Below are 16867 nucleotides of genomic sequence, written 5' to 3' on the forward strand. Positions count from 1 at the left end.
AAAGCTTAAAATATAAACTATCACTCTTTAAAATTTAAACTAAAAGCCTTAAAATTTAAACCGCGACTTGAAAAAATATAAACCATAAGGCTTAAAGTTAAGCCACTAGAATTAAAATTTAAACTATGACCATATAAAATATAAATCATAATATTTTAAAATCTAAGTCACGATTCTTTAAAATTTAAACCACTAGTCTTTAAAATTTAAACCACTACAAGGCTTAAAATTTAAACAACGTCTCTTTAAAATTTAAACCACAAGACTTAAAATTTAAATAACAACTTTTTGAAATTTAAACCACGAGACTTTAATTTAAATTACAACTCTTTAAAATTTAAACCACGACGCTTAAAAGTTAAACTACTTGGCTTAAAATCTAAACCACAACTATATAAAATATAAACCATAATCATTTAAAATATAAATCACGACTCTTTAAAATTTAAACTACTAGTATTTAAAATTTAAATCACAACTCTTTAAAATTTAAAACACAAGGCTTAAAAGTTATACTATTAGGCTTAAAATCTAAATCACGACCATATAAAATATAAACCATGATCATTTAAAATCTAAATCATGACTCTTTAAAATTTAAACCACTAGTCTTTAAATTTAAACCACGACTCTTTAAAATTTAAACCATAAGGCTTAAAATTTAAACCACAAAGCTTAAAATTTAAACCACAAGGCTTAAAATTTTGAAACACAAGGCTTAAAATTTAAACCACGACTTTTTAAAATTTAAACTACAATACTTAAAAGTTAAACCACTAGGCTTAAAATCTAAACCACGGTCGTATAAAATATAAACCATGATCCTTAAAAATCTAAATCACGAATCTTTAAAATTTAAATCACTAGTCTTTAAAATTTAAACCACAAGACTTAAAATTTAAACTACGACTCTTTAAAATTTAAACAATGCTTAAAATTTAAATCACTAGTTTTAAAAATTTTAAACAATCTAAACTACGACTCTTTAAACAATGTTTAAATTTTAAAAACTAATGATTTAAATTTTAAGCTACAAGAATTAAAATTTAAACCACAAGACTTAAAATTTAAATCACGATTATTTTAAATTTAAATAACAAGGCATAAAAGTTATACTACTAGGCTTAACAAAATAAAATGTATAAATTTTTAGGTATTAATTAATTTAACTATGTATTTGTTGTGTTTCTTTGTTATTACATATTATTTAAAGCTTTTAACTAATCGTAAAAAGAATTGGATATAATGGTTATATGGCTTCTTATCCTATCATAAGGGGCATGTGTTTGACTCTTTGCAACTACAATTAATATAAATTTTTTTTATAGCATGCCTGGACACCTTGTGTAGAGAAAATGTAAAGTGGGCACCTAATTTCTCCCTAAAGGGAATAAGGATGAGAATTTGAACTTCCAACCTCAAAATATAGTTTTTTTTTTTTTGTTTAAATTATAGTTCTAATTATTTTTATATGTTTTTCAACAATATTTTAAACACATTTATACTAAAAATATTTATAGTTATTAATTATTGGAATTTGAAAATCTACTAATAAATATTTGAATTTGTAACTCACAAATCTTAAAACAAATCAATAAAATTATAATTTTATATTTTATAGTTATTTTAATTATAAGACTAAATAAACCAAACTATATTAGACTTTTATTATCATTTTAATTTAAATATAAATCATAAATATATATTTATTATCATTAATGTTAAATTATTGGACTTGATTCAGGTCTTTTATCGTATAATGCTTTTGATTTCGTCTGTTTGTGCTTACTTTTGTGTTGTTGTGCTTTATTGCTTGACATTTAGGTATGGCACGGCCGACAATATCGTGGCGTGTCAAGCTCGTGTCTCTTGAACTCGTGTCATATCAAAAAGTTTAGCTCACATTTACACCTTTAGTGTTAGGCAGTCAACTACATATTAAATATCACATAATATAATATTAGGCATCTTAAGGTGTCTAAAATATATTTTCCTTCAAAATATAATAAATTGGTCATAAAAGAACCCTCCATCAGATATTTTATTTTACAATGCATTTTGATACAGTACATCTTTTACATTTATAGGATAATATATTTTTTTTTAATTAAACAGATTTGATTATTATTATTTTACTACGTTTCTCTTTACTTAAGGAAACTATTTAAATAAATAAAAAATCTTAAAAACTATAATATTATGGTATATTATAAAAGTAAAAGTTATCATACGAAATAGAAAAGAATGAATTTTGTGATGTATTTTGAAAGAATAGTATAACTAACGATTGTGATTGCTCTTAATATTTATTAAGGTAGTTAGCTATTATACTTGATTATTGTGATTTATTTATTTTTGTTGTCTTTCGACGAAGTGGCAATTCAAACTTTAATGACTTACATTTATCTTTGAATATTCAAATTAATAACAACCGTTAAAAAACTTAATTGATTTTCTAAAATACGAAATAAGTGTATTATTTTCTAGCTACATTACTCTCTCTGCTTCTCAGCCGATAATTTTTTTGAGAATTCTTTTTCTGTAATCGAACAGAATATATTATCTCCTTTTATTTCATGTTAATGTATGAAAAACTCGAAAATAATTTATAATTGTTGAGGATGGTCATCGCGTCGTCTGTGTTTCCCTTCTGAGAAGACAAATCAAATGGAGTACCACTACTACTTCAGATTGCTTATTTTTGTTTTTTCTCTCGTCTTTCTCATCGATTCATCTTCTTCTCAGATGCCAGGTTCGTTCTTTCTTCTCTCTTTTTAATCTTTATCCACTTATATACGTTAATTTATGTATATATAATCACACACACATATATATATGTATAAACGTATAGATATCTCGGTTTTCCTGTGTCTAATTTTCAGTCATTTTCGTTTCTGCTCCATGTTTTATTTACTTGCTTTAAAAGTGCTCTTTATGGTTCTTTAGAGAAACTCACAGCTTTTTCTTTTCATATTGCATATGGAAATAATAAGCTTATTTTATTCTAGCTGAACTTTTTTTTTATAATTAAATTTTATCTTCATATATATATATATATATTTCATTTGTGGTGCTGTAATCTGGGCTAAGCTAAGCTAAGCTTCTTCGAGCAAAAAACCAAGATGGAGAAGAAATAGGAGCAAATTTAATAAATTTTGATTCTTTTTAAGCTGTGAATAACTTGTTGGATATTCGATTTAGGTTACGAGGGAAATATGCTTTTTTTTTAAATTATTATTACTGTATTTTATTTTAATTTTTGAACTAATTATGTGCTGCTGTTGTCTGTTGGAGCAGGTTTTGTGAGTTTGGATTGTGGAGGTGATGACTCTTTCACAGATGATATTGGGATTATGTGGAGTCCTGACACACTTGCTTATGGCGAGACAACAAGTATAGCAGTTGCAAAGGAGACCATGAGGCAATATAAGACTCTGAGACACTTTCCTGCTGATTCAAGGAAGTATTGTTACACTCTAAATGTCACAAGTAGGACTAGATACCTTATAAGAGCAACATTCTTGTATGGTAACTTTGACAACAATAATGTTTATCCCACGTTTGATATATTTCTCGGGGCAACCCATTGGTCAAATATTGTTATAACGTCCGCTGATCGTATAGAGACTAGGGAGCTTATATTCTTAGCAACAACTTCTACAATCAGTGTGTGTTTATCCGATGCTACAACCGGGAGCCCATTTATATCAACCCTTGAGCTTCGACCGTTCAATGGTTCGACTTACTACACCGACTATGAAGATAATTACTACCTCAGTGTTTCTGCGAGGATAAATTTCGGTGCAGACAGTGATGCTCCAGTTAGGTATGATAGAATTTGTTTGGTTTGATTGCGCCTATTTGAATGTATTTTTAGTGGATTCACCATCAAGTGTAATGTTACATGTCCTTCCCAAGCCTGATGGTTCGGACTGGGAAGGAAGCTTTAATGGCAGAAAATATAATCTTAACTGAATACTTGTCGAATCCTCTAGTGGAGAACTTGCCTTTTGATTGATCTCTGCCTGTCAATTTCAGGTATCCAGATGACCCTTTTGACAGATTATGGCAGTCAGACTCATTGAAGAAAGCCAATTACCTTGTTGGTGTTGCAGCTGGAACCGAAAAAGTGTCAACGAAAATGCCAATTGATACTAACATGGATGGGGGGCCTCCTGAAAAGGTTATGCAGACAGCTGTAGTTGGTACCCGTGGGTCATTAACTTATCGCCTGAACCTGGATGGTTTTCCTGGTAGTGGATGGGCACTTGCCTATTTTGCAGAAATTGAAGATCTTAAACTGGGTGAATCAAGAAAATTTAGGCTAGTGCTCCCCGGCAATCCTGATATCAGCAAAGCTATTGTTAATATTGAAGAAAATGCAGATGCGAAATATCGTCTCTATGAAGCAGGATTTGTCAATCTTTCTCTACCCTTTCTATTATATTTTCAGTTTGTGAAAACAGGAGACTCCTCCCGGGGGCCTCTCCTGAATGCAATGGAGATAAATAAGTATTTAAAGAAAAATGAAGGTTCTATAGATGGTAAGTGTACTAGTGGGAGTGAACAATGGATACCTTGGTTTAAATGTCTAGATTTCAAATCAGCTACATATATTCATACTAACTACACAAGTATTGCTTTGGCTTGGTTCTTTTTTGTAAGCATACTGAGCCTTAAGTTTGTACAACTTTCAGGGCCTATCGTTGCTAATGTAGTTTCGCGCTACTCATCTGACTGGGCACTAGAAGGTGGTGATCCATGCCAGCCAGTTCCGTGGTCTTGGGTTAATTGTAGCTCGGATCCACGACCGAAAATAGTTTCAATGTAATAGTTAATTCTTTTTGAAGGTTTAATAGGGTAACCAAGTCCTATAACTCTTTGAATTGAAGATGTTTACTGTCTAATCTAATCACAACTACTTTGGTGCTTATTTTGACTGGCAGTATGTTGTCTTGTAAGAACTTGACAGGGAATATCCCCTCGGACTTGACAAAATTGAGTGGACTAGTCGAAGTGTAAGTATGATTTCATTATTGTTTTTGTGGGTGGTGGCACTTCTTTCAAACTTTAGCTCTTTACTTTTCTTGACGTTTGTCTTACTATCACTATTCGTTTGTCTTGTAACTGCTAGATGGCTTGATGGAAATTCATTGACTGGTTCAATACCTGATTTCACTGGATGCGTGAACTTACAGATAATGTAATCTGAGATGGCTTGTTCTCTTATAATGGTTTTGTTTAAAACAATGAACTAACTCATATTCTTTGTACAGTCATCTTGAAAACAATCAGTTGACAGGTGGGCTGCCTTCCTCTTTAACAAACCTACCCAATTTGAAGGAATTGTATGTTTTCTGCCACTCTTATATCCATTATTTCTATATAATAAACCGTTATTGACCTAGTTTGATAAAGTAGCAACTGGGTGAATATGATTGTTGTAGGTATGTGCAAAATAACATGCTATCCGGAAAGGTGCCAAAGGGTCTTCTCAACAAAAAAATGGTTTTGAAGTAAGTATTTCTTTAATTCTTTCCATTGATAGGACTAAATTACGTTACAAGTGAAAAAAATATTTACTTCAGAACTTTAAACCTTCAGTTTTGAAGTTATTCCTCAAAACCTTTTAAATGGTTCTATAAAATAATTTGGCTTCGTACTTTGTTTTTTCACAGCTATACGGGAAACGTAGATCTTCACGAAGGAAGTTCAAGTGGAAACCATATGAGCATTATCATCGGTGCATCAATTGGTGCTGCTGTTTTGCTCGTATCTACTTTCGTGTCTTGCCTATGCTTTCCCAAATTGAGTCAAAGAAATCGGGATAAAGGTACAATTCCATAACAATATTAAAATCCCACATCATTTATAACTTTTAGAAAAATCAGAAAAAGGATATTAAGTTTCATTTGGCTCTAATGTGATGTAGGAGCTTCTGAAAGCCAGGCTCCCACAGAAACTGGACATTGCTTTGCACTTTCAGACATTGAAGTTGCTACAAAAAAGTTTGAGAAGAAAATTGGTTCTGGAGGTTTTGGAGACGTGTACTATGGAAAATTGAAAGATGACATAGAAATTGCAGTCAAGGTCTTGGCAAGTAACTCCAACCAGGGAAAGCGAGAGTTTTCAAATGAGGTATATTTTTACTTTTATTGGTCGAGTCTCATCCATTTTATAAATTTTTAATTTTCCGGAGGCCTTTCCTGAAGGATCGTTCCTAACTTTTTTTTGAAACAGGTAACTCTTCTTTCAAGAATACACCACAGGAATTTGGTACAACTTCTTGGGTATTGCCAAGAAGATGGAAAGAGTATGCTTATCTATGAGTTCATGCATAATGGAACTCTCAAGGAACATCTTTATGGTAAGATCACATGGAAAATTAAAAGAATCTACATAAGTTTCAATGGCTAACCATTTATGTTCTTTTGTAGGGCCATTAACTCAGGGACGAAGTATCAACTGGATCAAGCGCCTTGAAATTGCTGAAGATTCAGCCAAAGGTGTTTAAGCTCTTTAATCTTTTTTGTTCTATTCTTTAATTTTTCAAATTTACTGCTACGACAAGCTAGATTTTAAAACTTTGTAATCAATTGACTTTTACACACACACACATATATCTACATACAAAAATTTCCCTATGCTTGTTCAGGGATTGAATACCTTCACACAGGCTGTACTCCAGCCATTATTCATCGAGACTTGAAGACCAGCAATATTCTTCTGGACAAACAAATGAGAGCAAAGGTTTCAGATTTTGGTTTTTCCAAAGTTTCTGTTGATGGGGAGTCCCATGTGTCAAGCGTAGTTAGAGGCACTGTGGGATATCTGGATCCTGAGTAAGGCCGTTTCCCTTCTTTAACTAAGACTTAATTTTTGAACCATTTTAAACATCATGCGTAAATTAGTTGAAGAAATTAAGATAATACATATATTGTTCACCTTTTTAACTAAAATTTATGCTGCATAAACAAATTGCTAGTGTTTTCTATCCAATAGAAATTTGTCAGCTTAGCAAAACTCTGCAATTTACGGATTATTTTATGTTAAATATTCTTCGCGCTGATATGGCAGGTATTACAACTCTCAACAACTGACTGATAAAAGTGACATTTATAGTTTCGGTATTATTCTTCTTGAGCTTATATCTGGTCAAGAAGCAATATCTTGTGACAGTTTTGGCCTCAATTGCCGTAACATTGTCCAATGGGTAAGTCTAACTTATTTATTTGTACATATTAACAGAATTGGAACTTTTGCGTTTGACAATAGAGTTTTTCCTTCCACTGTAGTCTAAATTTCTTCCTTAATGCACTCATCTGCACCACAGGCAAAGCAACACATTGAGAGTGGTGACATTCATAGCATCGTTGATCCCGCCTTACACAACGAGTACAACATCCAATCCATGTGGAAAATAGCAGAGAAAGCTTTGATGTGCGTTCAGCCACATGGATACATGAGGCCTTCGATCTCAGAAGTTCTGAAGGAAGTCCAGGATGCCATCTTGATTGAAACAGAAGCAACAATAGTGAGAGAATGTAACTCAGATCTCGGAAATTTTGACGAACTTGTCTGTGTTCCAAGATAAGAGTGAGCCACCACCAGAAGGTCGCTTGCCCAATGCCACCAAAGGTTAGTTTTTAGGTTGTTTCAGTGACAGAAAGATCAATTAAGATCAGTGTATATGATTAGAAAAAGCAATGTAGTTTGAATGGTTTACTAAATTACAGGCTCTGATCACTTGGAGGATGTGTTTGTCCCCATGGATCTTAGTGATCAGGATATTGTTGCCTTATCTGGGGTCACACACACCTTGGTGAGTCACATAGCATACGGGCTATTTTTCGTCTCTCTTTACACAATTATAATTTTAGTTTGCGACTTTAAACATTCTTATATACAGGATAGGTGCCGTAAAGATCTCTCTGGATTTGTAAGACCTTGATCTAATACATGTTTCCTGGAACAGAGCTTCTTATTGGAGCGATAGAAGGCCTGATTCAGCTACCATCAGGTAAGGCTCTGTTAGAGGATCCAATATTTCATCCTCTTGTAAAGAAATATGCTTAGGTGTGTCTGTAGATATGTAATTGACTGATTGATTAAAACCTGTTTACAATTGGGTATTTTTCTCCTGTTGTAAAATGACCAAGAGGCTTATTAAATCTTGGATTTCTGTCCTATCCTATATAGGATGAGGATGCCGACTTTGCTGATTATGCTGAAGCTCGTTTGAAGTTATCAAATCTTGGGTAAGTATGAAATGAATAACCTCATTTTTGTTCGATGGTCTTTTATTGTATTACATGGGTTTAGCTACGTTCCCATAGATTTTCTGATTCTCGGTAAGATGAGGGAAAGAAGCAATGCTGTGCCTGAGCTAGTGTATGGTAGGCTGGTCAAGTTCTTTATTTAGAGGATCACATGTGGTTTATACCAAGTTCTTTGTGACTAGCCTATGTTCCTTTGAGTAGTTTCTTGAGTTGAATGCGTGTAATAGCTATTATGAACTATGAAATGTCATGCTATGCCTACCTTTGACAGATGGTGTTTTTCTAACAGGTTTGCCAATATGGATAGCTTAGTTTTCTGTCATGAAGCGCAGGAAACAATTCTTCATTTATTTAAGGAATTCCCCCTATTTAAGGTCATCTGGTTTGGCTTACAATGGTCTGTTACGGTGATAATATTCCCATTGGTAATTCAAAAGATCTGGTTTGGTGGTTCCTAGATCCTAGTGGAAATCTTAACCAATATGCTTTCTTGTTATATGCGGCCTGTGTGTTGTGATGAAGTGCGGAGAGCTAGAAACAAAATATGCTATGAACATGGAGAAATTGATATTCTAGCCATCTCTCATAAAATTAATGATGCTTCCTTAGAGTTAAAATCCTCAAAACCTTTCCATCAACGGTCTGACAATTCTAACCATCCTTATTCTCTGCATGTAGAGGAGGGCATGGTTACAATTTTTGTGGATGGCTCTCTCGTTACCAACTGGGCGGAGACTGGTGTTGTATGCTTTCTGGAAGATGATTGCAAAAGAGTGATGGTGATCTCGTTCCAAGCGGAGAACTCTTTTGAAAGCTGAATTAAAAGTTTTGTTTCATGTGGTTGAAATAGATGTTGAAGAAAATATAATTGTTTGGAAACTTTGAAATTGTGTTTAGTTGTGTATGCCAATATTATGTTAGATTTATATTATTAGGAAATTACATATTTTATATGAGATTTTTAATAGAGTGCAAAATTATAGTTTTTTTTCAAAAATGTCAATCTATGATTTTTTTTTTTAAGAATGTTTATTTTCCTATATTTTTGTATAAAAGTTAATTTATGTGATATTTTTACTCTTAATCAAGTTTTATTAATTTGGAAGAGTATGTTGTAATTTGATTATTATTTTTTTAGCTTATTTGTTTTTTATATTATTTTTATATAACTAATTTTATATTAAATTTTTCTTTAGTTTTGCAAAAAAAAAAAATTTGTAATATGAATTGTGTTTATTAATTTTTTTTTTTATTTATTATAAACGTTTTTTCCCTTTTTTTTAGATTGTACGTTTTTTTTTTCAAATCTTGGGTAAAGTAACTAGTTACTTGATTGACCTTTGACAATTATGTAAAAAAAAATCCTAGAGCTAGGTTAAATAACATGTACCTGGAGGAGTAATCAGTTACCTTGAGAATAGTAACTTTATAACATAAGAGGGGTAACCAGTGTCCATAAGAGGTAACCAGTGTCCATAAGAGGAGTGACAGGCTACTCATATTAAATATGAAAAGAAACATCAATTTGAATGAAAAAGAGGAAGAACACTTCATTAAAAAAAAAAAAAAAAGTAACTATGATTTTAGTAACATATGTAACGAGTTACCATAAAACACCCAGAAATATACACACATCAGAACATGAAGGTAACAAGTTACTCCCATAACTATACACACAAATAATGAGAAGGTAACCAGTTACCCCCAGAAATATACACACAAAGAATGAGTTTGTGTGGCTGGGGTTTGCACTCAAGTTTCAGCATAAGAGTTTTTGCTATGTTAATTACCATAGTATCCATCATTTTGTTGATGTGATGTTGTTTAATTTTGAGTTCCTATATGTGATTAGTTTTCCCATAAATTGAGTTTTTGTTAATTAAATTTTTCCATACATATGGGAATTAGAGAAAGTTCAATTCCCATATTTTTTAATGTAATGGCTAAAAATTCATATTTATGAAAAATTCCCTTCTATTAATTGAATTTCATTATTTGATTGAACTCAAGAATTTTATACATTATTTTGAAAAACTAATTATATATGGGACCCTGCCGTATTATGATTATTGTAAATATTTGAAACCTATTATTTTGGAAAGATTTAAGATTAGAGATTTTTTGTAACGCCGCATGTCACTATGGCTGCTTCCTGAAATGACAACTGGTCCTACAAACCAACACGAGTCTTTCCATCGTGCTTTGTCCTCACTAGCATGCTTCCTGGGAAAACTTCCCAAGAGGTCACCCATCATGAGATTACTCCAGGTCAAGCACGCTTAACTTTGAAGCTCTCAAGTGATGGGCTACCGAAAAGAAGATGCATCTTGTTGGCATAGGTAGTACTCATCAATCCATTTAAGCAATCTTCAACTGTATAGTCCCATACCTACATAGTCTTAGAATCATCACACTTGACTTTCCCCAAGCGATGTGGGATTATAGGCCGATCATTTCCATTGCCAAATTATTCATTTAGCCATACAATATACATGTTCAAGTATTGGGAACTTAGTCCCGTTACAACTACTCAAGGGTGCAGTTTTCTTACTTTTAATTCCAAACGGAGAAAATGAAATGGTTTCGAGCACGATCCTCATCCATGAGCCTTGGCGATAACCTAGTCACAGTGTCCAATGGGTAATTGTTAACTTCCAATTCGAATAAATACTTAGGAGACAGAAACTAGCATTTGGGACCTCAATTTCTACTAAAACGGGTTGTAGAAATTGTCCCGAGCGCCTAGATTCAAACCCCTGAGCCTTACCAATTCTAGAAACAATTCTAAGGCTAAAATCCCCAGACGGGTTGCGAGTTGGCTTAGTGGGTCGCGACTTTCCCCCAAGTCAGAGAGCAATGACCCAAGCCAAAGGGGAGGCAGGCCGCGACTTGGCCACTATGAGCCGGGGTCAGCTTGATAAACACTGGACTCGACCTAAGTGAGCTGGAGTTAGTGAGTTAAACAGAGGGTGTGGCCTAAGGGCTTCGACCCTGAGTATTGCATGTTGATTAAGATGAATTGTTGAATATAATTGTTTACTATTGTTAGCTTGATGTTATGGCTTGTTGAATATCTGGCTAACTGTCTTGTGAATTAATTGATTATGTTTTATTGCTATGGTTTTCTTGTTGGGTCTTGGCTCACGGGTGCTACATGGTGCAGGTAAAGGCAAGGGTAACCTGAACCAACCATGAGTTGGAGAGCTTTGGGGGCGAGGTGTACATTGTCACCTGCTCGTCCACCACGGTCGAGGGAAAGTACAGGGACAAAAGCCTAAAATTTGTATTTTTCCATTAGAGTGGCCACTGATTGTATATAACTTTTGAGAGTTTGTAAAGTGTCTTTTAAACCCTGTTTTTGGGATCCCATTTACCAAACATCTATTTTAAATGAAAATTAACTGTTTGTGATCAAAGTATTTTAACTCTAACCTGATTATAACTTTAGGATCACATTTTTATTCAAATGACTTGATTAGCAAGTCTTGCACTATTTTAAATACACAGTGTAACGGTCTTGGTTATCCAGGGCATTACATTTTTAGTGAATTAACTTTTCATAGCTTATACCAAAATATAGTAACATTGAAAATTACCATATAGGGTTGTTTTTTTCTTTCTTTTATTTATATATATAATGAAGAAACTATAATAATAAAAATAGAAGATTTTTTAATTACATTATATATATACAAAACACAATTCATTATAGCAAATATTCCTTTGTAATCAATGCCACCAAAATTGCAAATTTGGGTAGTGATTGTGTTTTAATCAGTACTAATTGGTAATTTTAGTATTTTTGTTATATGAATAAATTGTAACTCTATTTTTTTTTTACATGACGGTGTATAATGTAGTTACAGGAAATCTCTCACAAATTTTTAAGAAATTTCGGATAATTTAGGATGCTGAAATTATGATTTAATCAGTCTATTCCACGCGTGTATAAATACTGAAATAAGCAAGCGTGCAACAAGCTGTTTGAATCTTGATTTTTTCATATCCTAAGTTATTCGAAATTTCCTGAAAATTTGTGGGAGGCCCCCTGTAAATATATTATACATCGTCATGTAAAATAAAATTAGAGTTGCAACTTATTTATGTACTAAAAATATCTATAGGTAGTGATTAAAAATAATCACTACTATAGTGGTACCCTATATATATTATAGCATATTTCTATATATTTTTTTATACAAATTGATTCTGTTGATGAGTTTAAAGCATAGGACAATTCTATAGTAAGAGTGTCACTTTAACCTCCATCGTTAGTGTCTTTTCTATTTTTCAGCACTTTGAGAAATTGTAACATCAATTTTTTTATATGATGGTGTACATTGTAGTTATAACAGTCATCCCACTTAATTTTTGGGAAATTCCAAATAATTTACAGTACTGAAATCTTTGTTCAAATATCTTGTTTTACAAGCGTATAACAAAAAATATGTGTACAACTGAATGTTTGCACTCTGATTTTAGCACTATAAATTATTTTTAAAAAATTGAAAAATATTAATATGCATGCTATAACTACAATATACATCATCATATAAAAAAATATTTTATAATTTCTCCATATACAAAATATAGAGAAAGTCAATTCGATAGGGGTTAAAGTGACTCTCCTATTTGAGAGTTTCCCTTAAATCATATTAATTAGCAAATATTTTGTAAATAAGTCAAATACTAAACAACCACCCCTTCCATAATTTGACGTTATAACATAATTTAAATGTTATAGCGATAACATTACATAATCTTCTGAAGAAAAAAAAATTAATTATTGGTTCATTGACTGGTTTTACATAAACAAAAATGTTTATTATGATACACAGGTGATTATATGAACATAATAATAAAAAAAACATATATAAAATTGTTGTTGTTGGTATAGATAGTGTAAATGATTGCTAAAATATATTACGCAAGTGCACGCAATCGATTCAAGTAATATAGATGATAAAATAGAGTATCATTCCCACAAAGACTATTTCCTAATTACCAATAATTGTTCTTTAATTTCTATTTGGCAAACAATGTTTAGATTAATGAATTTAATTTTAAAATTGTAAATAACTATGAACAAAAATAACTAATTAAAAGATGAAAAATACTATTAAAAGACCTAGGGTGTTAATTTCATTAATTTTTCATTCTACTAATTTCATTAATCAGATTTAAATTTCTTTCTTTCTATTCTAATAGCAGGTTAACATAAATCAATTCATATTCTTTTCAAGATATAAGATCTCATTCTGTATGCATGTTTTCTACATTTATGTGATAAACTTAAACATATAGCAAGCATTAAGAATGAAAACCTAATTACTACATAAGCCATACAAGTATTTTTGTCCAATATACAACTTATGTCTATATAACGTAGCATATTTAATTATCATCTTTCGAATTTTGAAGCAAAATCATAAATCAAGCAAATATTGATCAGATATTTACTAGCATTAAGAAAACATTATATAAATTATAATAGAGAAGAAAAATCAATAGAACATAATTAAATTAAATAGAAATTCAATTGACTACATTAAACCCTAGATAAAAATGTTTAGTTCATATCAGACATGACTAAATCAACAAAATAATAATTCAGAAACATAAGATTCAAAAACTTGAAGAAGAAAGAAAAATATAAAAATGCAGAAAAACTAGTCTAAGAATCAAAATTAGTCTCTAAAAACATAATTAAAATCTGACCTAATGACCTAATTATTCCCTAAGTCTGAATTTATAGTAAAAAAAATCACAAAGACTTTTTTTTCATAGGCGGGTCGCGACTTGGCCTAGTCTAGGTCGCGACCCGTGTCAACTTTTAAGCTCCTCCGAATCTGCATAAGTCTTCAGGCGCCACGACTTAGGCATATCAAGTCGCGGCCCGTGTCCATTATGTTCCCTTGCCTAGCCTCTAACTTCCCCTTGTGCCGCGACTTATAAGGTCAAGTCGCGGCACTAATTCCCCTCAGCAGCCATGTGTTTCTGACTTGCCTAGAGTCGCGACTTATAAGCTCAAGTCGCGGCTCTAATTCCATTATTTCTCAACTTAAGTCTTTCAACCTCGTTTCTTCATCACAAACTAACTTTTACTTGTCCTTAGCATCATTTTGAGTCGAACAACCACCAAGAGCTTTGTTTTTCCACCAGTTTCTCTTCTTTTTACATTTTTTCATGATTCTACGCACCAACCTACAACAAAGACAAACAAAAGTGTATTATTCACAAAACACAAATAAAGCTCAAGATTACCACAAAAACACATTCTAAAACGACACTAAAATGAAGTTATCAAACTTCCCCAAACTTACTCTTTGTTCGCCCTCGAACAAAGGACTCAAAATAAACCTAGACTCTAACAACTCAGATAATTTCCACAACATGAATTATACCAACAACAACAATTATACCTCAAAATCATGAATGCTAATCATATAATTATCATAATGCTACTCAACAATTTATTCAATCTAGAATTTTAATCAAACACTCCATCAACACACTTTAGTCTACTAACATTTTGGATTATCAAATCATGATCATTAAATAAACATATTTGAAATCAATTATGCTAACCAAATTCTTTCCATGCAATCAATTCAAACCAAATAATTTCATAAGCTCACTTACTTGCTATTCTCCACTAATATAAACCATGATGTGCCCAAGAATCAATAGGACTTGTATAGGCTTGTAATGATGGCTTAGGTAAAGGTAGATGAAAAAGTAATTTTTAAGCTCACTTTACTATAAGCACATGACCAAAACTCACAAACTTTACTTCCATAGTAATACAATCTCATAATCCCTTTTCTTGTTTTTATTTAGAGAGATGTAAAATATATATATTTTTTCAATAATAACTACACTCCCCAAAACTTTATTTTGCTATATATTTATATTGGGAGTGTATTGAACTTTTTTTTTTCCAATATGTATACTCTCTCTAATTTGTTTCACTTTTCATTTTCTAAACCCACTAAATCAACAATTAAACCCCATTACACATCAATCCCCATACTTTTTTTCAATCATATGCTCATAGTATATTAGGGATGGATATATAACCAGGTTTCATGTATTAGGCTTACATAATGGCTTAGAACAAAAACATACAATTTTAGGCTCAAAAAGGGTAAACAAAGGATCAATTAATTTAAGGTTGGCAAGAAAAGCTCAAACGGTCCAAATGATAGCCTAAATCATATTCATAAGCATACATGATATATTATTTCGCCTCAAATAACAAGTAAGCAAGTTCTAGAATTGTAGAAAATAATTTCCACTTTCCATTCATCATTCCACTAACCAATTTCAGCAAGCATAATCAATATCAAAAACATTAATTTAAATATCATGACAAAATATTCATCAAATGTTATCTAAACTAAAATGAAATAACGGAGTGTTCAATCAAGCACACAGTTTTTTTTCTTCAGATTTCATTTTCCTTGAATTATACTCATAACATTCACTTTATTCTCATCAACACTTGTTGTCAATCACCATTCATGTTGGTACTCAACACACTAAAACAAAACACCAAACACTGACATAAACTAAACAAACCACACAAAACAAAACAAAACAAAACAAAACAAACAGAAAAATAAGCTCCCTCCCCCAAACTTAAGCTAAACATTGTCCCCAATATTTAAAAATAAGTAAAGAAAGAAAACTTACCTGGTGCGAATCACGTCAAAAAGGCGGTGGGTCTGGAAAAGGATGCCAAGGTGGTGGATAAGGAAAATACTATCGGTCCGCCTCCTAATTTGACCATCGGTAAACCAACTCATTTTGTTTGTCAACCTGAGCTCTATGACAATCATGAAGCTCTCCCAAATAATTATGAGTATGCTGGTTTTGCCGAATGATATAATCAAATCTGGCCAAGTGCGGATCCAGAGGAGCCTCAAGTTCCAGAAATTGAGGATATTCTCCTTTCCTCTCTTCCTCAGTCGACCTTGATTCGTTCGGTTGTTCATTGGCAGGTACGGGTTCCTCAACCGCATCTCTTTCCCCTTAAACTCTCATAGGCTTGGGTTGTGGTACTGGTGGCTCCAAGGATGGGTCATTAAATTTATATACCGTAGCACGAGAAATAGGCCCCATTGCCTTCCTGTAAATATCACTAGGATATTTAGGTACCTCCCACACTTCACATAGAGCAATAATATTTCCCCTTCAACTCTCATAGGCCTGGGTTGTTGTACTGGTGGCTCCAAGGATGGATCATTAAATTTATATACCGTAGCACGAGAAATAGGCCCCATTGCCTTCCTATAAATATCACTAGGATATTTAGGTACCTCCCACACTTCACATAGATCAGTAATCATTGATCCGTGCCCCAAACCGACAGTGGTAGTCAGTCAGCATAAATCCCTGATACTTGTGCAGATAACTCAGCTAATATCGATAGAGAGTCTCGTCATAATAACATATACCAAAAGACACCGATCAATTCCCACTTCAGATAAGTGAGTGTTAGGCATAAGCTGCACACTTACAAAGAGAGTCCAGGCCATGATCACACAATTCATTTGATATCTTCGCAAATGCTTCAGTTCCCCATT

At 32.4% G+C, this 16867-nt stretch overlaps 1 protein-coding gene across 1 annotated transcript; it reads left to right on the forward strand.

The window, feature by feature from the left end:
* Window positions 1-2487: 2487 nt before the first annotated feature.
* On the forward strand, window positions 2488-9265 carry LOC133831007 (probable LRR receptor-like serine/threonine-protein kinase At1g67720). Its single transcript, XM_062261165.1, has 19 exons — window positions 2488-2752; window positions 3298-3826; window positions 4039-4544; window positions 4698-4827; window positions 4947-5018; window positions 5135-5203; window positions 5277-5348; window positions 5448-5516; window positions 5679-5833; window positions 5933-6138; window positions 6241-6367; window positions 6438-6506; window positions 6656-6842; window positions 7078-7213; window positions 7334-7638; window positions 7737-7822; window positions 7910-8020; window positions 8200-8258; window positions 8569-9265. Exons 1-15 carry the CDS (start codon window positions 2668-2670, stop codon window positions 7592-7594), a joined length of 2673 nt encoding a protein of 890 aa, XP_062117149.1. The 5' UTR covers window positions 2488-2667; the 3' UTR covers window positions 7595-7638; window positions 7737-7822; window positions 7910-8020; window positions 8200-8258; window positions 8569-9265.
* The last annotated feature ends 7602 nt before the right edge of the window (window positions 9266-16867 follow it).

The sequence above is a fragment of the Humulus lupulus genome, chromosome 4 (assembly GCF_963169125.1).
Source record: "Humulus lupulus chromosome 4, drHumLupu1.1, whole genome shotgun sequence".
Lineage (NCBI taxonomy): Eukaryota > Viridiplantae > Streptophyta > Magnoliopsida > Rosales > Cannabaceae > Humulus > Humulus lupulus.